Source organism: Harpia harpyja, chromosome 19, assembly GCF_026419915.1.
Source record: "Harpia harpyja isolate bHarHar1 chromosome 19, bHarHar1 primary haplotype, whole genome shotgun sequence".
NCBI classification, from domain to species: domain Eukaryota; kingdom Metazoa; phylum Chordata; class Aves; order Accipitriformes; family Accipitridae; genus Harpia; species Harpia harpyja.
Genome location: NC_068958.1, coordinates 11,817,428 through 11,844,231, shown reverse-complemented (window position 1 = coordinate 11,844,231; position 26,804 = coordinate 11,817,428). Strand labels below are relative to the sequence as shown.

At 51.7% G+C, this 26,804-nt stretch overlaps 1 protein-coding gene across 6 annotated transcripts in view; it reads right to left on the bottom strand.

Annotated features, from left to right (window-relative positions):
- RGS3 (regulator of G protein signaling 3) overlaps positions 1-26,804 on the bottom strand; it is a 92,231-nt gene that overhangs the window by 22,017 nt on the left and 43,410 nt on the right. For all 6 annotated transcript variants that reach the window (XM_052815318.1, XM_052815319.1, XM_052815320.1 and 3 more), the window contains 3 exons: positions 25,154-25,265; positions 18,805-18,845; positions 4,813-4,935 (listed from right to left, as the gene is read on the bottom strand). In XM_052815318.1, coding sequence (XP_052671278.1) covers positions 4,813-4,935; positions 18,805-18,845; positions 25,154-25,265 — 276 coding nt within the window. The remainder of the gene's footprint in view (positions 1-4,812; positions 4,936-18,804; positions 18,846-25,153; positions 25,266-26,804) is intronic.

Genomic DNA, 26,804 nt, shown 5'->3' with positions numbered 1-26,804 from the left:
CAGAGAGAGAGGTTCACTCCACTTGTCCCCAACCCAAGTGCTTATCACAGCCACCCCAATGCCAGTGACCCCTTGGCTGTGCCAGCTCAAGGGTGTACATGGCCACCATCCAAATGGGAAATTACCCACTGTAAAAAGAAAGGGTATTGCTGAAAGCAGCAAGGTGTTGGGGAACAGGGATTGCAGAGGGACATGGGTGCACAACAGGGTGGGTGCCTGGGGCACACCAGGGTGCCCAGGGTGAGGAAGAGGAGGCAGGGCATAGGACAGAAGAGGAGTCACCCACGCTCACCCTTCCCCACGCTGCAGGCACTGGGGCCAGCGCACGGGGGAGCACGGCTGCCCCTCCGCCTGCAGCTCCGCCACGGCAGCCCTCCGCAGAGCCCTCCCCACACCACCGCTCCGGCCCTGGTTTCCATCATCCCTCGATTACACGCTGTTTGCTCTTGTTGACAGCACATTTACTTGCACTTGTCAAGCACACTGTAAATAGTGACAGAAACAGCCCTGCCCTTCCTGACCAGAGGAACAGCCAGGAAGGGGCTGGCCAGTCCCTCCCGGCCATGTACCCCAGCACCAGAGCCAGTGCTGCCAGGAAGGGCCAGGGTGCAGGATCAGTCCATGCCTGCTGGCACCATCAGCAGCCACAGGAGAGAGACTGGTGGCCATGCTTTGAAAAATGCTGAGGAACCACCACCTCCCTTGGGAAACAAGGGGAGCACCCATCCTGGACTCCCAGGCCCAAAGTCCACACCACCAAATGTCCATAATTATTTAGCTTAAGGATAATCTACATCTTTCAGATACAGCCAGCCATCATCTCCAAGGTAATCTCAGGTCACGGAGTCAGAAGGAAGAGTAATCAGCCGTTCTGAGTGTGGAAGACATAAAGAAACAAGCAGTGAGAATCAGATGGTCGTAGCAGGTTCATTACAAGCAGGGTGTTGTGCCATTAATCTTCTCCCTGGTAGCCAAACCAGCTGGAGCAGCTCCAGCCCCTGGCGCCTCGTCCTTGCCCCTGCTCTGCAGTTTGCCATCTCTTCAATCGTGCTAATGCAATTTGTCGCATTATGGACAAATGGGCTGGAAACAGGACCAGTGCAGCGATGCAAGATTATAAAAAGCACCATGCTCTGCACAGATGGTCATTATTCGGCCCAAGGAGGCAGCCTCGCTAACTCAATTAATTCATAAAGCTGCTTTCGCTATAATCACATTGCTGCCACTGTGGTTCCTCACCAGCCTCAGCCCACCTCCAGGCTCCACGCTTCCCTGTTCGAGGATGTTTGTTGCCAAGCTGGGTCACCCTGGTGATGTGTTTTACAGATCCTCACTCAGCACAGCCAAGGGGCAGGGCGCAGCTTCCCAGGGCAGACCCGGACCCCAGGACAAGAGTAGGGAAGGCTCTGCAGATGGAGAAATTATCCACAGAACAACTCCTGTGACCTGCTGCAGCTGGCAGGACAGGTTCATCACTCAGTGAAGGCCAGCCAAGTCATATAGTGGCAGCAGAGAAGCCATTGGAGCCCCACTTCCACCATGTCTCCTGGACACCAGGGCTAGAGAGCTGGAACACACCGACAGCCATGGTTATCCCCGGAGCTCCTCCTGCACTGACTCTGGCAGGAAAAGCCCCCTGGGAGCATGGCTGGATCATCACAGCTATATCGCTCATGGCCTTCTCTTCCTACATCTCCAGAAGTGGATGCTACATGGACCATATGCTTTTGTCTCCCAGAAACTAGCAGCTTTGCTCTAAAACCAGCTGCTCTGAAAGTAGCAGCCATGCCAACACGGGCCCATACAGGGTGCATCCTCCAGGCTTGACACTGTCCTCCCAGGAGACATTGCCAGAGGCCATGACAGCTCTGCAGAGACATCTCCCTGAGCCAGAAGGACCTTCCTGCCCTTAGTGCAGCCCCACCTGGGCATGGCTCAGGGGGCCTTGAAAAACAAGAGGTGCCATCCCAAAGCCCAAAATTTTTCCGATTTTCCACAGCTCCAAGAAGTTGGCACCATGCAACTTGCCTTCAGCCAGTCCAGCCCCTCCTCTCCAGATGTGCCCGTCCTGCTGGGAATCCTCTGCCCTATTGCAACTGTCTGTTCTGGGAAGGACTGAGGGACAGCATTAACAGTAGCATTAACGTATTGAAGGGAGAGCCGTCCCCAGCTCACGCACTGGTGCGGCAGCCGCAGAGGCTGTTGAGGAGCTGCTCTCTGCTCAGACAGTGTCCCTTTCTCTGGCTCCAGTGCACAGCTGGCACATGGCACATCTCTGCCTGGCACCGAGGCTGCCCCGGCCCTTCGTTCCGATCGCATGGCAAAGCCCACATACCCTCGGCTGGGCTCCGGCCACAGTGAGATTAGCTGCCTCTTGCCAAGTTGGAGCAGTTTTGAAGGCTTTGAAAATCAGATTCCTGTTTGGAGCAGAAATCAGCCATGCCAAGGCTGATACTTCCAGCTTAATTTGTCTGTTCACAGAGCACAGACACTGTTCTGTTTCCTTAAATAGCCCTAGTATCAAATGACTTGTAAGCAACAAGCAAAGCTAATGGATCGTTTCTCCCTTGCAAGAAGTGACTGATTTTCCCAGCTCCTGCCTCCTGCTGCACCGGCATCCCTGGAGACATCTGCCCCAACAAACCAGCTGCGGTGCAGACTGGTCACAGAAGCCCCAACTGCAGCTCGCCCATGTCAGGCTTCTGCCCGCAGCCCTGTCCTGTGTGCAGCCACCCACACAGCTCCAAGCTTGCACGCCCACCAAGCATCCTCGCCTGTCCACTCAGGAGCTGCAGCCTGACACAGGGCTGTTCTTCCTTCCCCACGCTGTTCCTTCTTGCATTTCAGGATCAGGTTTGCTTTAAAATTGCATCCTGAGCAGTTTATACCTTGCTGGGATGGGAAATGGTGTTATGAACTTGATAAAGTGCCTGGTGGTTGCTCTCAAGCTCCTTTTCTCCCTCCTGGCCTCATATCCCACCAGTGGGATTTCCATCAGCTTTGGCAAGCTGAGACAAAACCCCCTTGTCACAAACTTGGAGGGCCCACGCTGGCTCTCCACTGCAACCAAGGAGCACCCTCTTGGCTACTGAGGCACAGAAAAGCCTTAGAAAGCTTTGTGTTGTCTTCTAGGATATTTTTTCACCTGTTCAGTAGCCAGGCTCCTTCCATAACATGGGGAGCAGACACTCTCCAGGGCTTTGCTCTGAGCCACAGGGCTTGTAAGTCTAGCAGAGAGCCAAATTCCCACACCCTGCCCTGAATACAGAGTCTGGGGTGCAGAGGGCAAACAGCAATATCACCCAAAAACCAAAACGGTCCCACAGCACATGTCGTGATGGAGAGCTGCCAAGATCCCCCCTTTTAGGATCTATTTGAGATGCTCAGATTTGAACATGTCCCTGCACAGCTTCATCCCGGAGGATCCCCCAGTCCATGGCTGGATCGCACCCAGCCGAGAGCAGAGTCATGCCAAGCCCCTGACAGCAGCCCCATCACATGCATCCCCCTCATGCCAAGCCGCCTGGGACCCCCTGCACGGGCACTGTGTCATGCCAGCAAGACACATTGCAGGGAAACAAGAGACATGGCAGAGTCTGTCACCTCATTGAATTAGCTGCCCCAGGCTATTTGCATTTCTAGACATTTGGTTGGTAACTAGGTTCTCAGGCTTTGTATGTTGTTGCTATTTTAGTATGTCTGAAACGTGCAGGAAAAGGAATCCAGAGGCTCTGTCTCCTGCGGAGATGTTTGTGCTGACCCAGTTTGGGACACTGCAAAGCAAAAGCCACATCGCTCTGCCTCCAGATCCGGGCAGTAGCGCAGCCGCCTGCTCCTGCTTTTGCCTTTGAGCCATGCACCAAGGCTGTATACACACGTCGATGTAGGGCAGGAGCTGCTCCACCACCACACACCAGCCAAGGGGAGGTATCCAGGTGGTTTTACCCCCAAGATCCCCATCTGCCTCACTTAAAGCTCTTTAAACTCTCAGTACAGTGTTCCTCTTCTCCCAGAGCAATGGGTCACCCAGCAACAGTCTGAACCCAATCCCCAGCAGATGAGATAACTCCAGCAGAGATTGCCACTATCCCAGACAACTCCGTGGTGGCAGCCCCAGCCCCAAAGCCAGGCAGATGGGTGGTGTTTACATCCATGCAGAGCAGGCGTGCCCTACAGTGCTTCAAACCCACTCCATGCACACATTTATCTTGCCAGTGCTGCTGAGACAATGTTCTCGGGCCAGGCTGAAGCTCTTCAGTGTGGGAAAAGTGCTGGTGCTGCCTTGCTAGGTATGAAAAACAGCACTCATCAAATGACCTTTCTGTGCTTTGAGGCCATCTGTGGGGTCCAGATCAAACGCTTGAGCCCATCTGAGTGCACAGAAGGGGCAAATCTCTGCACCACTACTCCCATGACCTCGGCCTTTTAATCAGGACCCAGAGATCACGGCCTGAACCTCTCCCTCTGCATTCAGTCCTGCTCTAGAGCCGAGCTCTCGGGGAAGGCCATACACTGGGTTGCATGGCCTCAGCTGTCCAAATACAGATGCTGGGAGGCGTCAGAAGCAGCCTGCTTGCTGGAGTCTGCCTCGACTCAGGTCAGCGGATGCAAATGCAGTAACTGCTTCCCCAAGCAGGGAAGGAAGCTGCAGACGCAGCAGTGCCTGAATACAAACTCACTCCTCACCTGGCAAAAAAACAGCCTCCAGAGCAGCTCGCCTGGCAGGAGCGTCACTGGAGCAAAGCCCGCGCCACAGGCAGAGCCTCGCAATGGTCTGAGCGGGGTTTTCAGGCTCCCGCGTGGGTCTCTTACCTTGTTCTCTGTAGGAGCTGATGCCGGATGTTGCTGCTTGGTGATGTTCTCAGCCAGACACCAGCAGATCCTCTTCTTCTGCTCCTGGGAGTAAGCCTCCAAACTTAATAAGCACTCCGACTTCTGACGTAAAGGAAACACAGGCAGAGAGAAGGTCATTAGCTGTGTGTCGCAGGCCCTGGCTTTGTTTGCAAACTACTTGCTTCCAACACACTGTATCAGATGAATGTAAGTATAATGGGAGAGCTCACACCAGTGTCTTGTGCGCTGGGCACAAGAAAGCAAAATAGATGGGCTTCACAGTGACATCTCCTCCAGAGAGAGGGTGAAAGGCTGCTGTGGTGCAGAGCAGCAGACCTCTACTTTAGTAAGTGGGAGCAGAGTGGTAAGGCACAGGCAGAGCACCAGCAATTCTGCACCCTGTGCCACCACAGTGGAAACGTGTCTATTAAGCTAATTTAGAGGGTGGAAATTGCTCTTTGCTGTATGCAAACATTAATGAGGCACTGTAGCATGAACTGATGAAAAACAAGCGCCTTTGGGCTGGGTGGGGCTAGGAGGAAGGCAGACCTCAGGAGAAGCTCCAGACCTGCCTCTCCTGTTCTGCTCCTTACTTAAAACACACATGGGGGGTTGTTTTGAGGATGATGCTCCTCCTCTCTGGTCATGCACTGTCTGTGAGCAATGTGTAGTGAGGAGGGAATTAAGAGAAACAATAGGAATTCATCCCAGCTGAGCCCACCTCCCCTCGTGCCCTATCCCCTTCCCTGCACACATCCTTTTTGATATGGACCTGTTCCTCTTGGACAGGTGTTCTTTGGGCCAAATCCCACTCATTTAAGAAACCTTCTGACCAAGTTCTCTCAGCAAGTGTGTCCCAGCCCTTAAACCACTCATCTCTTGTGCTAAAAATTAAGCATTAGTAACATTTGCTGCCCACTGGGATTTTGCAGGTTTCGCTTTAAAAAGGGTTCAGAAATGCCCATGGCTGGATCATCTCCTTCTGTGGCCAGATATGAAAAGAAAAAAAAAAGCAGAACTTTAGGACAGAACTGCAAAGAAACAAAAAAGACTCTTCCACTAAAGGGCATGAAAAAGGCCTGTCATTTCCCCCTAGGATTTCCTTCCAGCAGGGCAGGTCTCCGGTAGCCTGTTTTTCCCAGAAAGGTCAGAGAGAACTAAGGAACTTGCAGCTTTGTGACTCCAGAGACACAACACAACCAAAAGGGGAAATGCTTTTTAGTCACACCATTTAAAACACTGTTTTCATTGGATGCCAATTCATTCACGTTTAATCCAAAATCCCTACTAAAGCGGTAAATAAACCAACTTCCCACATCACCTTTAGAAAAAAAGATGTCTAGTTCAGTCCTTTGCCCCTCTAAGGCAACTATATTTGATCTTTCTTATGTCTGGACATCACCACATCTATTCCTACAGCAGAAACAGGCTTAAATATTGAAAATGCCTGCTCAGGCTTACTGACCACTATCAAAATGGAATAGAGGTTTGTGATTCAGGGACACAAGGTGGTGGGGTTCCCCCCTGCCCCCCAGATTCTGAGTTGCAGAGATGCTCTGAGCATTCCTCAGAGCATCACAGTGCTCTTCTCCATCCCAGATATCTCAGTTTCTCCCAGTCCCATGTCACCAGATCACCAGGCTGTACCACTGTGATATCCACTTGTCCCTAGGAAGGTACCTAATCGTTCCTACTCTCAGAAAAGCAGACGGGTACCAATCTGCCAGGCTGGAAATCTGGGCTGGCATTTCCCTGCCCCACACTTGGGGCCAGAAGTGAATGACAGCAAGGACTCAGCAGAGCCTAAAAGACATCAGCACAGCTGCAAGGAGTCCAGTGCCCACACTGATGCGGTAACTAATGCACACTCCCATCCCTACCAAGCTTCTGCAATTCCCCTGGTGTGAGGCTTACAGCAATTCCAAGAACGTCTCATATCCCCTTGCTCATGACGGATGCACAGCTCACCTACCCCTGCTCTGCAGCCCCTTGCTGATTCAATTACAATCTCCATCTCTTTGATTGAATTTAGTATAAAGCGGTGCTCAGCCCGTGCTGGCTGTTGAAAGCAAAGTGCCCCCTCCCTCCCGCTCAGCCTCAGTGAGCCGGAGAGACTCCCCAGCCCCAGCTGCCTTGGAATATTAAAGCCAGGAGAGGAGATTGCCCTCTGGTCCAAAAGTTGGAAGATAGATAAACTCAACCGCCCTGATGTGTGTCCTGGATATTGTGGGCAAGGCTGAGGGGGGACATGAACAGCCAAAATTGCATTTATCAAATCTGTACATATTTTACTATCACTTCTGTGCTACAGCAGTGAGATCTCAGCACTCTTTTCCTTCATAGTGATATTTAACCTCTCCAACACATATTTTCCAAGGGAAGAGTTCTGTTTCTCCCTCTTTCATCAACCTGCTCCCCCCAGTAATGTTCAATAGTGCCGGGGAAAGAGGCAGCCCAACCCTCAGGGCCTGAGCACCCCCCAGCTGCCTCTAAAGCACAGGCTCTTGCTTACAAAGTCCTTTGGCATCCTGCCAGATGGAGGGCAGACATGTGGAGGGCTGATAGTTATATGGGATAAAGCTCCACCGGTGGCACGTGTCCCTGGAGCTCAGCCCCTGCCGAGGGACCGGGCTGCCCAGCTCAGCACTCCTGCGCACTGGGGAGACTGGAGCAGGGAGGTCGGCTAACACCGGGACTGCACTGTGCCCTGTGCACGCTGCCTAGCTCAGGGCTCGCTCTGGGAACCGGCCTCCCCGCTATTGTTTTCCTTCAGGGAGGCTGCTGCTTTGCCTGCCAATATTTACAAAGAGAAAACAGGGTTTAATCTCACAGTGCTGGGAAAGGAGGATGCAGATGGCGTGAAGGGGGCATTTGCGACCAGATAAAGTGAACGCCTGAAGTGGCTGCCAATTGCTTTCTGACTGCCTTCACCCCAGCATTTTGAAAAACATGTTATTGCAGGTGTTGTGAGCCGACTGGCACAGGAGCCTCTGGGAGCCCACGGCTCTGGGGCAGCACCGGACCCTGCACCAGCACGAGACCCCACACCAGTGCTGCCTGTGGAAGAGCAGGAGGAAAACACAGGGCATGTATCGTAGAGGAGGACCCAGACTAGCCAACACAAGCCCCACACGGGCCCTGTTACAGCCAGGCATTATCTGCAGGAAAAGGTTCGTTTTGCTCCATGGGAAAAGCTCACCCCTGTGGATGCTCTCCCAGGCTGAGACCCAGCCCCGCTGCATCCAGGAGCTTGGGGAGATGACAGGCGAGGGGTCTGGCCAAGCAGAGCTCCTAGTTACCCCAGCAGACACCAACCAAAGAGGGATTGTTGGTTCTGTAGCCCATAGATCAGCCAAGGACAGCCCAGAGAATGGCACCACACTGCAGGAGGGGCCCCCAGACCGTACACGCCAATACCCCATGCTGCAGCCATGCCCCTCTGTACGGGACCCAGCACAACAGCATCTGGTACACAAGTGTGGCTCTACATGACACTGCAAAGCTAAGATATAATAACAATGAGCCAGATTCAGCTTGACACCTCCAATGCCTTGAACTCAGTGACCAGCCTAGTCAGGGGGCTGTTCTGATCTCACCACTGCCTCCCCCAGCTGTGCTAGCAGACATGCTCCCAGGGGGTGGTCAGGTCCGGCAGATGTTAGAATCATAGAATCATAGAATCATTTCGGTTGGAAAAGACCTTCAAGATCATCGAGTCTAACCATTAACCATGCCCCCTAAACCATGCCCTGGAGTACCTTGTCCACTCGCTTTTTGAATACCTCCAGGGATGGTGAATCAACCACTTCCCTGGGCAGCCCATTCCAATGTTTGACAACCCTCTCAGTAAAAAAATTTTTCCTAATATCTAACCTAAATCTCCCTTGCCTCAACTTGAGGCCATTTCCTCTTGTCCTATCTCCAGCCACCTGACAGAAGAGACCAACACCCACCTCACTACAACCCCCTTTCAGGTAGTTGTAGAGAGCGATAAGGTCTCCCCTCAGCCTCCTCTTTTCTAGACTGAACAACCCCAGATCCCTCAGCTGCTCCTCATAAGACGTGCTCAAGGCCCCTCACCAACTTGGTTGCCCTTCTCTGGACACGCTCCAGCACCTCCATGTCTTTCCTGTAGTGAGGGGCCCAAAACTGAACACAGGACTCGAGGTGCGGCCTCACCAGTGCCAAGTACAGGGGGACAACCACCTCCCTGTTCCTGCTGGCCACACTGTTCCTGATACAGGCCAGGATGCGATTGGCCTTCTTGGCCACCTGGGCACACTGCCGGCTCATATTCAGCCGGCTATTAACCAGCACCCCCAGGTCTTTCTCTGCCGGGCAGCTTTCCAGCCACTCTTCCCCAAGCTTGTAGCGCTGCATGGGGTTGCCGTGACCGAAGTGCAGGACCCGGCACTTGGCCTTGTTAAACTTCATACAATTGGCCTCAGCCCATTGATCCAGCCTGTCCAGATCTCTTTGTAGAGCCTCCCTACCCTCAAGCAGATGTTCCCCCCACAGATGAGGGCGATGCACTTCTGCTCCTTTCCCCAGGCTCCTCTCCTCTGCAGCGTTTATGGCAAAGTGGTTCAGGGACAGGGCTTGCAGCCCAGCTCAGCTCTGCCCAGCCCCTGGCCTCGAACGTTCAGAGCGTTGGTCCGGAGCCAAACCCACCAGAGATCCCAGAGGGGAAGTACCTCGGAAACGGGCTCCAGACTACAATAGCTTTTAAATCGCAGAGCAAACCTTTCACCAGCGAAACAGCAAGCCCTGGGAATATCCTGTGCACAAAACACGGGCAACTGCTGGCTAGTTATTTCATGACCCACAGAGCTAGGTCCGATGAGAAAGTTCAGTTTGCTCCCGTGCTAAGCTGTACTGGGGGGGTGTGGGGGACCATGTCTCTTCCTGTAGTTTTTGGACTGCTGGGCACACTGGTGGTGCCCAGAAAACAAACACTGGCAGTAACAGCAGGGGCCCTGTTGAAAGCTGGGATGACCAAAAGGTAACAGGTTCTCACAAGTGCTTGAGCAGATGATGTGCATGGAGCTGCCAGTTGCAGGGAACAGCAATCTCTGCAGAGAAGTCTGGTTTGTTGCTGTGTGGCTTGTTTTCAGGCCGGGGAGGCTCTATAGGTGAAGGTGAACAATAGACGTGCCCATCCTTCCTTGTGACACCAAGGGCTGGCTCTTAGGAAATGGGTTTTTGTTGTCCTACAGACACCATGGATGAGGAGAGGCACCAAGACAGCAAAGTGGGACTTCATGGTGCAGAGCCACCAGTGGCTCCAGCTCACCCCAGGCCGGTCGGACCCTGTTGCATTTCAATGCTGCTGCTAAGGAGGGCGAAGATGGAGGAGCGATGCCACAGGAGCACTGCATCATGGCACAGCCTGGAGGATGCTACGCCTCCGGGAGGAAAAGCCAGCCTGAAGAACCTTTTCCACCCACTTTCGAGCAGCCAGCAAGGACACAGGGCTTGGTCTGTTTTCGCAGGGCAGCAGGTTGTCCTTAAAGTGGCTCATCAGATAACAGCCTTCACAGGAATCCCCAGCCCTGAGACTAGCCAGGCATGGAGCTCCCAGTGCAAACACCACTCTGGCAAACAGAGAGCAGGTCCACTGCCTTCCCATTCTGCAAACGCCCTTTCCTCTCAGGCAAGAGGGCTCAGAGCTGAGGGGCCCCAGTGATAGTAACACTAAGCTTACCTACCTGCTGCAAACACAGCCCAGAGCTATCCATTCCTCTTCCCCCAGCAAAGCCTCAAAGGGAGCAAGTTCCAGCCTGTGCAGCCAGCCCCAAGGAACAGCAGTTTCCCTCCAAAATCACCCACTGTTGCCTGGGCCTTTTCAAAATCTCTCCAGTACTGTAACCACATCATACCAGCTCTTCTTTTTTGCCAACATCTGGGAAATGTGACCACAGAATTAAAGCTGGGGAAAAAAATTAAGAACTCCTGCTCCAAAAAGCACATTTTGTGGTCATCTCAACACTCAGATTTGGGTTGAACTGTGTAAAGATTCACAAAACCAGGGAAGCAGAGTGCCTCTGTTTATCTGTTTCTCCAACTGGGACACAAGCACTCCCTGCTCTGCCTGAAGAGACCTGAACTGGGAGCTGTCACTGTCCAGGAGCTGCCCTGTCCCCAGGCTATGGGTTATGCCAACCCAGGGCTTCTGCTACTGGTGTCATTCCACATCATCTAACCTGGGTAAATGCATGCTGGCAGAGGAGACGGAGCCCAGGGGTCGGTCTGCACAGAGGAGCAGCCTGGCCACCAGCTCCAGAGCAATCGCTTTGGGTGCTCTGGCTCCAGGTATGCACCAGGAGACCACTGGATTGAACCAGATGAACGTTTCAGTTGCAGCTAAAATTTGGGGCATGTCATAGGGATGCTGGGTAGGGCTGCATTTCAGGAATGTCTCAGCATTTGGGGTAGTCTGCACATGGTTCACATCACAACATCCTTCAGAAGCACTTTTCAAAATGTTGGCAGTCTCAGTCTAACGTTATCTCACTGCACCTGTGGTTCAGGCTGGAGCTTGGACTTCTCGGCTTCACACAAAGAAATCCAGTGGCTGGCACCTGCCATCCTTTGGATGGAGGAAAATGGAATCCTCTATTCAGGAAAGAGTTAAGCTGTTGCTGTAGGCATGACATAGCAGAGGGATTCAGCGTGTGCAGACAGAGCATCCAGCTTTCACATGAGCTGGGTGACTCAAGGCAATGCGTGCCTGTGCGCTGCAGTGCAGGATACAGCTCCGCTTGGTGAACCTCTCCAGCATCCCAGAAATAAGCCACTGCTTGCGAGACATGGAGGAAGCAAAGGAAATGTCAGAGAGCAGGAAAGGATTTTTTCATCTGGTAACATCTCCTGAGCACCACCATCAGAGTGGCTGGAAGAGAAGGAGTCCTCCCTTACGCTGAATAGGACTGGGAACGGGAAGAGGAAGGCAGAGGAATACACTTCATGTTCTCTCAGTGTGCTTCAAATTCATGTAGTAAAACTGGCAAGAGCAGGCAGCAAGGAGCACATCTACTTTTGTCTACTTGAAGTCCTTAGGTATGACCAATCCCAACACTTCTAGCCTTATCTGCAGTGCCCACTCCACCACAGCCCAGAGGATCTTTCACCTTAGTGCAGTACAACAAGCCCTCTGACAAATAACAGCCCACAAATCTGACAAACATCATCTCTTTTCTTATTACAAATTAGAGGTAATTGAGATACAGTTTCAACAGAGCACATAGTCCACTTCACAGACAAATGCTCATCCCTTCTACCTTCTCCCATCCTGCACACAGCACTCGATGCTAGCTGACACTGGATTTTCTCTTACCAGGAATTTAAGCTCCAGCTATACTTCCACCCTGCAGTGCTCTGGCATCTGCTGGGTGATCATCACGGCACAAAATTCAGGATTTTGGGTTCCAGCGAGGCTGAGGGACTCCTAAATCAGTGCTCTTTTTTGTAAAGCGTCTGTGGTTAAACCCCTCCTGCGGTGAGTTGTGTTGGGGGCTCATAGACCATACCCTTTGGCCAGTGCTGCTTTGGTGTCAGAGCTGGGCACAGCTCTTGGCCCCAAGTCTCATACACAGCCTTGAGGTTTTCTGAGCTCATGTCTCTAGACTGGTCTTTTTGTCACTGCGTTTTGTGGGTATTTTCTTGTATTTAAGCACCAAACATATAGATGGAGCATTTGAAAAGGAGGGATCAAGACACCTTGCAGACTCCTCAAGCCCTGCCAAGGAGCAGAGTAACCAGGATGGGGGAGAAACCACAACAGCAGAGCCCAACCCAGGGCACCAGATCCTCCTTAATGCTGGGAAAAAGGAAAAGGGGAACAACTTCCTTTGCTTTGGCCCCCTGCCAAAACCATCCCATTTCAGTTGGAAACAAATTCAATCCAAAATGCAAGTCTTCTCCCTATCACTTTGGGGTCAGAGAACAGAGGAATGGGAAAGTTGACTGAATCCCAAACTTTTATCATTACTGATGCCATCTTTCTGCTGCAGGAGCTCATGGCTGCTGATTATCCTTCCCCCAACGAGCCTTTCTCAGTAATTTCTGACCCTCACAGACCTGTGTGTACAATTCTCTTTTCCCCACAATCACATGAAAACACATCATCAGCTTTCCCCACCTTAACAACTAACTCCCACTGCTTTATCACTGAACCATCCTCCTTATCATCTCCTACTTCCCCAAATTTCAAGTCATATGCACACTTTATCAGGCATGATTTGCTGGTTTTTCATGTCAATAATGACTGTCTGCAATTAAGCAAGAGCCAGGCTTCCAAGGCCTCCCTGGCAGAGCAATGCTCACAGAAGATGATGTTGAGGTTTCAGACCAGAGTTTTTAACTGTTTATTAAGCACCACAGCTATTTCCTGTCTTTCCAGGTTTTCAGGCCAAGTGTTGTGTCATATCAAGCCAAGTGCCTGTGAGGACGTCTGCTCTAGTTGTGCTCCATCTGTACTCTTTATCTCTCTTTCATTAATAATTACTTTTTAAGTTCTTTACTAAACAAATTCACCTTAGCTGTTCACTTGGTTGCGTAGGTTTGATGTCACCCCTGGCCAGCCCTTTTGCCCTTTTCCTTATCACCAAACCATCTGCCTAAGTGCCCTCTAGATCTGCCAGGACAGTGCCCAAAAAAGCTCCTTGCAAACTCTTCTGATAACATGTCCAGAACAGCTGACTTAAAAATTATCCAGGTGTATAATATCTGCCATGTCACAGCCTGTCCCTGAGCCTTAAGGTCCTCTGTACCATCAGTAAATTGCTTTTCCAGCATTCAGATTTGCTGTATGGAGACAGGAACCTTGGTTCTCCCTGCTCTTTCCTTGCAGGACAGAAATGGGTAATGCCACATCCCTAAGAGCATTAAATTAGCAATGCTCACTCCTGGCAGGAACAGAGAACACTTTGGGTAATTAACTCTCCTATGGAGCAAGCTGGGACATCTCCAGTGAAGAGTACGGAGTTAAGTACATGACACAAGCTACAATATTGCCCCTCACTACAGTTGTGGTCCAGTTTAAAGAGCACGTGTTCAAAGCATACCCTTGCTAGCAGCTCGGACACAACTCAAGGATGCAAACAGGAACGGGGCCCAGAGGGGCCCCTATGGGTGCAAGGATGTGTCCATATAGAGCTAGGGCACGGGGTGGGGCGGGCAAGAGGGGGGACAGTGTCACTAATCTGACACTTGTCTAGAGGATCTCCCATGCAGAGTTAGGATGCGCATCTCCAAGGCAAAACAAGATCAAGCATAGATTCACAGCATTAATTTGCTCAGGTCTATAAGCGTGCTTATTGCCGCAGGTCAACAAGTTGCTACTAGAAAGATTTTCTGTTGGAGCAGTTTCCCAAGAGAAACTCCTGTGTCTGCAGATGAAAACTTCCAGAGAAAAAGATCAATTTTGCTAGTGCTTTTCAAATGAAAAATGTACCAAGCTATTTGATTTTAAGTCAATTTAGTCTGAAAATGTTGGGTTTGAATCAAAAACTTCTAACAATGCAATAAAACACTGATCTGCAGTTTCCTAACAGTAGGACATTTCCGGAGCAGGGAAGGGTGTGAATACAGCCCTGGACCACATTCACGTCTCTGGACTGGCTCCCTGTGACGCTACTGATTCCCACCAAGCAGTAAATGTTTTCTTCTGACAGGTTTTACACATGTCATCACAGAAGGTATATGTGCCCTGCAGGCAATGGCATGCGGGGAGGGGGAAAACTGGGCCAAACTCCCACACTCCAAATTCTCTAGGGTGCAGAAACATGGGTCCACAGTGAATCAGCCCAAAGCTTTCGCAGGCAGGGTCTGTTCAACTGACTTTAAACTGTTCCATTTGGATTTAAAATACTGAAAAGAAACATATGCCAGACCAGGTTTGTATGCGTTGGTAGTACTTTTTCACATAGCAGTTCGCAAATAGAAAAATTAGACAAGCTTCCAGGTATACACAGTATTCACTTCCAAAATCCTGGCTCGCTTATGAGCTGGGACTATCTCAGCTATCCCATGATCACCACGAGAAACAAAAACACCAAGAATGGACAGCTCAGTGGTGAACCTTCCTCTATTTCTGCATTCTTTCCAACACCAACCTATATTTAGCCCTTCCCTTCCAGGAGGCCACATGCCCCACCAGGATGGGGGCCACCTGCACTCAGGACCTCCAAGCACTGCAATTCACACGCTGAAGAGCCTGTAAAATAAACACCGCTTCTGCTGTAATCTACACCAGCCTATAAAGATTACCATTTGCTATCTGACTGTAAATAGCCAGAATGCACAGGACTTAAACTCTGTGGAGTGATTTATTTACACATGGTTAGACAGGATAACTAGCAGTAGCTTTTTGATGACACTCCAGTTTCCCTGAAGGTTGGAATTTTCTTTCTTGTTTAAAATAAATTAAGCAACTCACAGACATTGAAACATACTTTTATTTTGGATCACACCAGACCCGAATGCAAAAATGTGACCTTATGGGTCAGAACATAACTCACAAACCTTCCAGATGAGAAGGAGCAGGAGACGGCAGCTCGAGGCCTCGGCAAAGAGCTATTCCTGTGGCAAATGCAAAGTCAGCCCGGCCCTGTGGCCTCCTTTTCGTCTCAGCAGCACTAAATACATTACTGCTCATTGCAGATGATTTGCGGGTAAGAAACAGCAATATGAGAGCTTCCACCAACCTCCCAGGCCCCGTCATGGCAGCGCAACGGATGTATCTGCCCAGATCACGGCAACAGAAGAGGTCAGATAATGATGACCACCAAATCCCCCAGACCCATCACCTCTACCCCGGAGAGGACCAGCCATCAGAGCTGAGCCAGCAAAAGGCTCCCAGCAGGGTAAAGCGCTGCTGGCAAGCTCAGGGATGGAGCACTTGCTGCAAAGAGCAGGACAGGAGCAGATCAGGAAGGGGAGAGACCACTCAGGGTGACATGGGACAAAAAAGCCATGTCCACACAAGCATCCTTCCCTTATGCATCCTTATACAAAGCTTTCTCGCTGCCACAAGCAGTCGCCAGGGTGGGCAGCAGGACAGCTGCCCATCAGACAGTGCATCTGCCAGCAGGACCCAGCCACAGGGCACTGCTGCACCACATTGCTGGGACCCCAAGGGTGCCAGGAGTGTGCCAGCACTAGCACCCTGCCAGGGATGCCCTCCCGAGCCTCCCTCCACCCTGACTCCTGGCAGCCTGAGTGCAGCCTCAAAGCAGAGCCAGCCTCTCTCTGCGAGAAGCCATGCTTGCAGAGGGAAACTGTCTTGTTCCCACAGTCGGGACGGAGGCCGTGCCTCGCACCAGACCAAAAGGAGGTCACACAGCCGGCAGCATGGCACCCAGTGGACACCACATCCATCAGGCAATGGGGAGAGCCATGCTGGGCTGGCTCAGAGACCCTCCCCACAGCCCCACGTCCTGCTGCAACACGAGAGTGCCACTTCACTGGGCCCAAATCCCAGCTTTCATTTGACTGCAAGCCATGCCTTGAATCCACCCCACTACAAAAATAACCTTAACACCACAAACTGATGCTCCCACCAGCCCACTGAGGCATCCAAGCCCCCGACAATGCTTCTGTGTGCAGCCAGCCTGCAGGAATGCCTTTGAGGAGGACCGTCCCCTCCCTCCCATGGGCTGCCAAGACTTAAAACCTCCCAGTGACACCCCCACAACCCTGTAACTAAAGCTTTGTACCTGAAAAGTGAATGCAAAGAAGAAAAGACACATGACCTGAAAGTGACTCTCTTCTTAGCTTCCCTGCAGGAAGAAGACGCTTAAGTACTCCCAGGCTGGCTCCCACAACAGCATCCCATCATTTAAGAAGAGCTTGTCTCTGTTCGCCTGTGGTCTACATCCACTGAGGACAGTTCATTGAGCCACACAACTGCCGCACTGCAAAAGTGAGAGGTTTCTCCTCTCATGCTTTAACCACCAGCCCGTGTCCTTGCAGCCTGATCACCCATTCCATGTGGCTCTCAGGGTTGTGACTTGCAGGTCACTGTTTCCCAGAAGAGCAGCCATGGGGAAGTCGGGAGGGCACCATCCTGCCCTGGCTTGCTGCTGACTCACAGGCATGTCCTCCTCTCTGTGCCCCAGCTTCCCCTTTTGAACCAAAATTGCCCATTGCTGGAGAGCCAGAGTCTGATGAGACAGTTGGAAGTGCACTGTCCCCTTAAACTTGAAGCCAGCTGTTTCCATCTGTGCTATGTACTCACAGTGCACACAAAAAAGCTGCCTTCTCCCTTCCTTGCAGCAAAGACCCAGCCAAACCACGCAGCTGGAGAATCACCTCCCCACCTACCCGCAGGCAGGATCTCACATCAGCCTGATCTCCCTCAGTGCACACCACCAGCCTCAAAGCAACCCTGTGGGGCCTGGGAGGGAAGGGGTGGCACGGGGGATGTCCTGCTCAGCAGGGTGCTGTCTTTGAGCCAGGGGCTGCCCTGATGTCACCTGAAAGCTGTGGGCTTGGGTTGGGAAGCTCCCACTCCACTTACAACCTGCTCTAAAATACCCTAGGCAGACAGGAGGAACAAGAAGGGGTTTTCAGAATCCCGTAATAGTGGCAGGTCCAGACCTACTATCCTCTGTGGGGGAGCATGCATGTAGGAAAGCAAATATTTCACATTTTCTATCAAACTACTGTACTCCAACTGCAATGGATGTCACAGATCTTAATCACCAGAGCTGTTAGAGCCATTTAAACCCCTCAGAAGAAAGCTAAGCACTTATTACATCTTGACAAAGACGAGTCTTCACCTCTCAAGACCTCATGAAATGCAGCCAGCTCTCTTTCAGTCACTTCTACTTAGGGGCCCAAAGCTTCTAAATTAAATGTCAGGCTTTGAATGCATTTTTCCAAATGCATGAGAAAATGCAGGAGTGCCTCATCCCACTGTCAGGATGTCACTGACGAACACCCATCGCAGCCTTTCTGAGTCACGGCATAGGATTGCTTGGGTAGGGAGACATCACGCAAGTCTGACGTTACACTGGGACACGCACTGAGCAAACTCCTGAGGAGGCACCTCCTGCCCAACCGCCCCAGGAAGAAATAGAGGAGACAAGGAAGGAACAAGAAGGAAATGTGCGAGAGAACTTGTCAGCCAATGGTTATGCAGCAAGTCATGCTTTGGCCCAAATCCCAGCCACTCAAGGTGAACAACTTTCATTCTGAACATTTTCATCCAACTTTCACAATAGCTTATTATTCCGCGGTGCTGCTGAGCAATGTTTGCCTTTCTCCTCTGTGCCCTGGGGATCTTTCCCAGATCCAGATTTCCACCTCTGAAAATACAAGGCCTTGAAACCGGGAACACAGTAAAGTCACTTGAAAAGGAAAAAAGCCGCAGCCTTCAATGATTAGGTAGGTCCAGTCACTGTGAACCAATTTTGCAGTCTCCTTGGCTGCTTCATGACACAAACGTAACTGTGCCAATGTCTGAGTGATTCCAAATCTGTTTAGAGCATTTAGCCATGTACCCACCACACATGTTTTTAGAGCTATGATTATATGTCTTTTAGATTGAGCTTCCTTATTTTATTTGAGGGCTTCAAACCTGGGTGCTTGCAGACAAGAAAAGCAAGATGCCTAAAAATAAAGACAAAACAGTTGGCAAGGAAATCGGCCCACAAGCAAAAGAATCCCAGGATAAAATGAAAGTGAGATGCTGCGAGGAAGATCCAGCTACTGTGTACAGGGGGAAGGGGAAAAGCAAACCTGTCTCAGTGCTGCCCAGCCTCCCCATTCACAGATTCCTTTTAGCAGCCTCTTACTAATATATTCTGGCTACAGCCATTACATTTCCTTTCCAGACCTCTGACAAATTAATTAAAAAGGAAGTTAAAATCAGCCCATTCAGTGCTCCTTGCCCCAGCAGAAAGTATCAGTTGTTAGCATGTGTTCAGCTCCCACTAGAAAGTTAATTTGGAAAACAGCAACACTCACCTCTGCAAGGTAAAGGATGCAGAATTTCCGATCTTCTGAACCTATAAAGAAGAAAAAACAGGATCAAAATTAAGCTACAACTGCATTTCTGCAAGCGGAGCCACTGGCAGAGGAATTGGCTAAGAGACAGCATTTAATGAATATTTATTGTTGTCATCCTACAGTACCAGGCTGTGATCTGGGAGTGATGTATGCTGCATCTGCAGGGGCCATGCGCTGGGCAGGCTGCATTGCATGATATCTTGCATGGACTCACTGCGCTGTCATGGATTCCCCTTTGGGTTTGTCCCTTTGGAAAAAGGTTTGTTTCATTCAGAGGCCACGTGCAGGATCTTCTGCCCAACCTGCCATCACACGTGCAGCCCAATTCCTTCCCGGGGTCTGTGGAGGCCCTGCAGTGCCCACGCAGCCATCCTGGGCAGCGGGGTCAGGCCTCTTCCATCTTACCTCTCTGGACGCTCTGCTCCCAGGAGGACTAACCAGAGCAGCTCCTGTTCCTATGTCCTTGCTCATTCCCAGCTTCTTGCCCGAAGCCCTTGGCAAGGCTGGTGGCAGCTCTATCTAGTGCTGTCTGTCCCAGCCTCCATCAATGTCAGTGGTTGGGGTCGGTGTCTCTCCAAGAAGATGGAGCTGAGTCCCAGGGCAATGGGAAGCAGCTGACATGGGGTAGGGAGGAGAGCTCATCCTGCTCCATCGGCCTGAGGGCAAACTCCCCAAGCTCCTGCCAGCATGGCACCACTCAGGAGACCTGGCCAAGGGACTTGCACTTCCACAGCTTCAGGAAAGGAGATGGTGCTAGAGGCAATGCAATGACCAATGTTGCGATCCACATCCTGCTAAATCATGGAGCAGTCCAGTACAGCTCCTCATCTTGCTGCCAGCTATCCCAGGGGATGTGTTACGCTCCAGCTGCTCCACCAGGCTGGTTCCTGCAGGCTTAGCCTTCCATGTACCCAACAAAAAGGCATTCCTGAAGATCTGCCCTGTCTTTGATCCCTGCTGGTGAGAGAGAAGTGTCCCCAGCCCCAAGGGAAGCCAGCTCCTGGCACACATCAGCCTCACAGGGACATGAAGCTGCCACAGGACAGGGTCACCTCAACTCTGAAGCAGGACATCCCATCTCCTGGAGCTGGCTCACTCCGTCACACCAGTGTGCCCTGCACCAGCTTTGCCCTTGGTAGCACACAGCACTGCTGGGCTGCAGCTTTCGTAACCTTTTTAATAACATTATCTCTGTCATGAGATCAGATCCGCAGTCTGGGCATGGCTGTGGATCCTATTCAAAGCAGTGTCAGCACAAGCTCTGCTTCATTTCAACAGCCTGAGCTGCGCTAACAATGGGAACAGGCTCTGTACAGTGGTGGAGACACCCTGTTCCCCCGAGAAAAGCAATTCTTCTGCCACAGGCAGCAGCCCAAATGTCACGATAAGAGCTGAGGGACTTGGATGCCTCTTGAGTCACTCCATGGGCAATGTGAAATCCAAGAAGTGCAATGGCCTGGAGCCATTTGCTGGATGTCTCTTCCAGCTGCCCTTTGGGGGATCACAGGTCTGCCTCCGCTGCCAGCTTCACTTTTAATGCACATTGCAGGATATGGGCTGGAACATCACTATGGGGACACCAGGGTGCTGTGCCACACCAGGGTGCTGGAGCCCAGCACCACCGCTGTGGACCTCTCAGATGAGGAGCCCTTGTTTGTTTTCATAAGCTTCACTCTGCTCCACCCTGGGCAATGCGAGGGTCAGGGAAGCAGCCTGGCCCCAGGGCTGCCAAAGAGCTCCAGCACTGCCCCTCCAAATCTTCACTTCCAGAAGGGGAGCAATGCTGGACCCTGAACACACATGCTGAAAAGGCCTAGCTGAGAGTCAGCGTCTCACCTCTGCACCACAGAAAAACCATTCACCGCTCTCCATGGCAATGCCTGAGCTATCCTGGCACCTTCTTCCATAAAGCTCAGCAGGACCATCAGGGAGCATTTTCCTCGCAAAGCCAAAGACTCTGATGGGAGCCCCTCAGCCAGTGCTTTTTCCCTCGAGGGAGGGCTTGGAGGCAGGATCCGAGCCTGCTGCTGGCACACCACAAGTCCACCATGCCCTTCTGCTGCTTCTGCATCCCAAGTGGTCAACAGTACAAAAATCACCCCATCTTCTCAACCAGGCTCTCGGCTCCTCCTTGTACCATGACCAAAGCTCTCCAGGCTGCCTTGCAAAGCAGATTGCAGAAGACCAACACGTCACAGCTACTTTCCCTCAGGAGCTTTAACCAGTCTTTCCTGGCTGATGTGAGATACAAGTCACCCTCTAGAGACATGCACCCTCAGCAAAGAAAGGTGACGTTGGAGTGTAACGGCCCTGGGAATGACCCCACCTCTCTTGGGCCTCTGTTTATTCCTTCTGCAATACCAAGTGATCCCGACAAATCCCAAAACCATCAAAATTAAGTTCCCTTCCAAATTCCTATTCATTGAGCTATGAATTTTGGCATTAGCAATGTCCACCACCAGCAGCTCCTGTCCCCTGTCCCTCTGAGGCTCACAGCTACACATGGCCAAGCAGCCCAGTGCCTATGGGACACAGAAAACAAGGAGCCAGCCTAGGCTAAGGAAATGCTTAAATCCCATTTTCTACCAGTAATTGCCTTTAGGGAGAAAACAAATGGGAGGTAAGAGATTGGCTGCCCAGTCCAGCAGCTGGGCTGGAGCCAGTGCCAACCCCCAGCAAGGCGCAAGGGGAGGCAGGAGAGCAATGGCAGAGCCAGGAAGGGCAGACCTGAGCGGAGATTTCAGCACAAACAGTGTGCCAGGATTTCTTACACTGGAGCTTTTTCCAGTCTCTGGAGGGTCAGGCTGGAGTACTGAAGCCTGCTGTGCCCCAGAGCCGTGCAACATGCTCTGCTCATCTCCTGCACCGCAGATCACAGAGGCCATGAAAGACAAGAGGAGAGGCACAACCTCATGCCGGAGAGGCGGCAGCCAGCCGCCTGGACTAATGTGGGGCTCTGTTCCCCACACGGCCCTACATTCACACCTTTTTTGACAGCTGAACAGTGCATACTCTCAGCCAAATTCAGTGAAATGCTAAAAGGAAATAAGCAGGAGAAAAAAAAACTCACTTGAAGATATTTCAGTTTCTTCCTGATGTCTTGTGACAGGGACTGGCTTGTCTTTCAGAGTAACTTGAACCATGCCTGCCCCAGGGCTGGGCTGCTGTGTGCCCTCAGCACAGACAAGAGGAGAGTGCAAGTTTTGTGGGGACACATCCCCCTCTCTGGCTAACTGAGGTGCAGGGCAGGCTTCCAGTGCCGCCCAGGCTCTGCCCACGTCCCTGTGCAACCCAAGGAAAACACCTGCTGCTTGCAGGATTTCGGTGGTGCATGCCAGTCATTGGGTCAAAAAGATGGGGAAAGAGGGAAGATGGTTCTACTCCTTTCCACAGCCTCGTTGCATGGCCCAGGGGACTGGTAATGCCCACGGCGAGGGCAGGTACTGTGCTCCCCAGTCCCTCACATCTGCTCAGTGAGGACGGAACTGCATCCAGCACCCAAAGAGGAGCTCACAGGGCAGGAGCTCACAAGGCAGGGTGCTGTGGGGCCCTGGATGTGTGGGGAGAGAGGAAGGCTGTTGTGCGCATCCAAACCTGGCTGCCAAGAGGTGACAAGATTGTCACCCTCTGTGGCACATGTCCGTGGGGAGGTGTAGCAGGGTCCAAGCCCTGGGTGCTTCCCAGCATCCCTGGGGCAGCAGGGAGAAGCCACGGCTGGGCAGAAGACCCATAAATCACACTCTTGGCCTTTGACTATCTTGGAGCTGTTTGCTGTAAGACATGGCGGGTTGGGATGTCAGGGACAGCAAAGCAGCACATGAAAAGTCCTTGTTAGCAGGATCCCAGCTGGGGATGGGGCTCACAGCCTGGGGGTCCTCATTCCGGCTGCAAAACAGGAGCACTCTTCTCTGTCCCAAAGCCAAGCGCACCCACCCAGGGGGCCAGGATCCCAGCGAGGCGGTGACCTTCGTGTGGAAATTCCCACAGTATCTAGTGAGGAAGCCAGCCCTGTCACACTGGAAACATTGGCTGGTGTGGTGCTCATCAGCCATGCTCGGCTTCTAAAGCAGGAAGACAGAGCATTGTAAAGCAGATTATACTGATTTGCTTTCGCACAGTGCAGCAAGCAGCAGAAACAGGAAACATCACAATGGTCTTCAGTGTACCGGAGATGTCTCAATTGTTATACTCAGCAATACGCCTGTTCCTATTAATGTGCCATTCAGTTATTTAGGAGACCAACAGAAAATCCCTGCCAAAAGGGACAGACATCTTTTTGCTCATTCCACCTGCCTTTGAAGCAGCTCTGCCCAAACCAGGAGGGTGAACTGCCTGAAAACCAACTGTGCTCGATTCCCAGTGTATGGGGGGTGGTTCAGTGCTGCAGAGACAAACATCCCCTTCAGAAAGGATTGTCAAGCTATTCCAGATGTGATCCAGCCAAGTTATTATGGCAACAAGGAAATAAGTGGCAGAAAACCACTCACGAAATTCAACCGCTCTGCCTGACGTTAGGAGGCATGTTCTTATGCCGAGCTGCAAACAGACCTTCATGCACGGAGCCGGGACCAGCACTAGGGAAGCTGATTCTTCAAGGAGGCGAACAAGAGCAGGGTTATTCAACAGCCTTTGAGAGCAGCGAGAGGCAGCACACGCACGCGCTCCAGGAGCAGACGCTGACCAACAAGCACTTCAACGAGGAACAATTTCTTTTGTCTGTTTCTTAGAAATAAGCAGCGCTGAGAACAAACTCAAACAAACCCCAGGGAAGCTTCAATGGCTTTTCTAAATGGCTTGTGCCACGGTGCCCCATCTCCCTCACTGTGGTTCTGCCCCCACCAAACAGGTCAGTGAATTAATCTGGGAGCAGAAACATTGGAAATGGGAAATAACAACTGACAGGCACTCTGTGGTGTCCGGCACAGCATTGCAGATCCCCAGCACTGAGGCTCACAACAACGCGGGGCACGTGGAAAGATGCAGCTCATCCACAGAGCTCACAGCTCAGCTGGGGAAAGTCATGGGAAGTGGCAAAATTCATCCAGAAAATGATCCCTTTGGAGAAGTAGCCTGGATCTGGATTAATCCCTTTTGGTCAGGGCCATGGGACTGCATAAAGATATCAGCTCATACAGTTACAGAGTAATCTGGGTTGGAAGGGGCCCCTCTGGTGGTCTCTAGCCCAAGCCCCTGCCCAAAGCACCCAGATCAGGGCACTCAGGGCCGTGCCCAGTTGAGTCCTGAACACCTCCAGGTATGGAGATCCCACACCTCTGTAGGCAACTTAATATTTGACCAACCTCACCATAGAAAAGTTTTTCCTTATATCCAATCACAATTTCTCACGTGGGGTCCCAGTCCAGTGACACCCACTGCCTGGGCTTCGGGAGGAGTCAGGGCACCAGCCCCACGCTGACGCAGTCGGGCGACTGTTCACAAAACAAGCCCATACCCAAAAGGCGACTGCGCCAAAGAAGGAACAAGGTGGGACTGGGCCCAGGGCCAAGAAGTGGCTCCACCATAGCAAATAGGATGTGGTAGAGCAAATTGTTCGTTCCTCTTTTGACCCTGAGTAGCTAAAGGTCATCTTTCAAACAGCCTCAGCATTTCAACTTGAAATATCTAATTTCAAGTCATCCTCCTGCCCTAGAAGCCCTCCCTGAGCCCTCAGCTGGATGTGAAAGCCCAGTCAAGGTGAAGAAAGTAAGGGCATGGCCCAAAGCCTTCCACCGAGGCCAGGGTTTGCTCTTTCCTCACCAATGGGGTGTGCATGGGGGAGGGATGCTAGCATGGGGGGAAAACTGTGGGCGGCTGAAGGGAGAAGTAGCAAAGTAAAGGTTAGTAGGGCTTAGCCAGACTCCCTTGGAGACAAACTCTGAACTCTCTCAAGGCACCACAGGGGAAACCTCAAGACTTCACTTCCCTTTCTCAGCCTCGGCAAGCCCCCACTGTCAGCAGTGTAACACCAGCAAGGGGAACAGCACAGCACAGCAAGATCCTGGGGAATGCCAGCCCAAAATCCCTGAGAGATGCACCCAAAAAGCCGTGGAAAGCAGTGCTACCTGAGTGCCCCTGAGGTGTCCCAGGAGATGGAGCTCCCGGGGACTGGGTTAATGCAGGGATGGGAAAGGGGGGTGCTGCCCCTGCACCCCAAGGAAGGATGATCTGGCAGCACCAGTCGGATGGTACTGTTAAATACTGGAAGCAATGGGATAGTGGGGTGCTATCCTGCTGCTGGCCAGCAACTTTATAGCTAGCAGCCCTGAAAATGCCCCAAATGTCTCCAACTGCTGCTGCAGACACTCACCCTCCTGGAGCTTGACACTCTGCAGGTAGAGAGGGTTCCTCAGCACGTTGCAGCGCCCAGGCTCATCCTCCTTGGTGAAGAGCAGCAGGTCGGAGTAAACAAAGAGGGTGACCTGGAAGCACAAAAGCAGCAAAGAAGAAGCTATAAGGAGTTAATCTCTTGGCACTGAGACAGTGCCCTGGAAAGGTCCTCTACCCTGGGGAGACGCACCAGCCATGACAGGCAGCCCAGGCAGTCTTTCCCTAAGGGGCTGATTGCTGCTACACCCCTCAGGGTGCTCCCAGCAAGCTTCAAACAAGGCTCCCCCTGCTTTGGCAGTCACCTACCGAGGACTGTGGAGTCCCGTGACAAGAGGGATAAACTTGCCCGACAGTTTAATGCCACGCAAACACACCCTCTCTGCTCTCTCGTGTCACTTCCCATTTACATAAGTTATAAATCAGAGGAGCAGGAGGAGGGAATAAGTTGCCGACTAATCCCAGCACACTGTAGAAGTTGCAACCTAAAAGCAAACATGATCTCCCTGAACACACTCACGAAGGAGCTTTGCACTGTCCTCTGTCTTCACATGGCTCATTTCACACCCTTTGAGAAAATAACAGTTTGGCTTTTACAACAGCAGAACCTACAAGAGCAGTTGCAGGGAACAAACTTGACACCTTTAAACCACACTGATGGGTGGAAAGCAAACACTGAACCAAGTGTCTGCCCAGCTCTGTGCTTGAGCAGTGACTCAAGTGTCCTAGAAGCTGTGAGCTACTCCAGAGCAGTGGGTGCTCACAACCGAGAAGGTAGATTTTGTTCTGCTTCTGGCTCTTGCCTGAGGTCCCTAGTTCAATCAGTACAGATTAGTGTGATCTTTAAAATAAGAAGAATGAGCTTCTCCACTTTACTGGAGATCCTTGACCCAGAAGTCTACTGGGAATGAGTAGCTTGGTGCAATCACTATGCCAGTAGCCGAGGTTTGAGCCTGTCCTGCTCTCCAGCAGAAGTTGGGGGCATGCAGCAAAACTTAGAAGATGCCAGCAAGCGGCTGCAATATGCCAGTGGGCATGCTGGATGCTGGACCTTCTGCATACTGCCAAATCACACCCTGCTCTCAGCACAGGATGCAGCATGTGAGCACATGGCTGCTTTTAACCACTCCTTGGGATGCTCCCAAAAACCTCCCACAGCAAAGGGAAAGCTGCTTTGCAACACTGAGCAACAGTAATGAAGGTTTTGTGGCCTTTTAGCAACCCTTTCACAAGAGCAGCAAACAACCCAGCATCCCAGGGGCTTACTGGGAGCTGGCATCACTGCCACCACCAAGTCACCCTTTGAAAGGTGACTTTGCTCTGGACAGGGACTGAGTCACTGTTTACGGGGGGACACACTGCCAGTACAGTTTGTCTCCATGCCCAGTGGCTGACGGACACACATCAGGAGGAGGACAAGCTGGGTAACAGTTTATCACATGGTGGTGAGTCTCACATCAGGGCAGCAGCATCTGGCTTTGAAACCAAAATCAAGCCCTTGCCACAAGATTTCTCCTTGCTGTGCAAATTTATTTTTGTGGTATTCTTAATAAGCACAAAGCTACTGATGTAGCTTTAATTGACAATGAAACCAGGGAGTGTCTGTTTTTCTCTGTATCATTTGGAAAATCCCT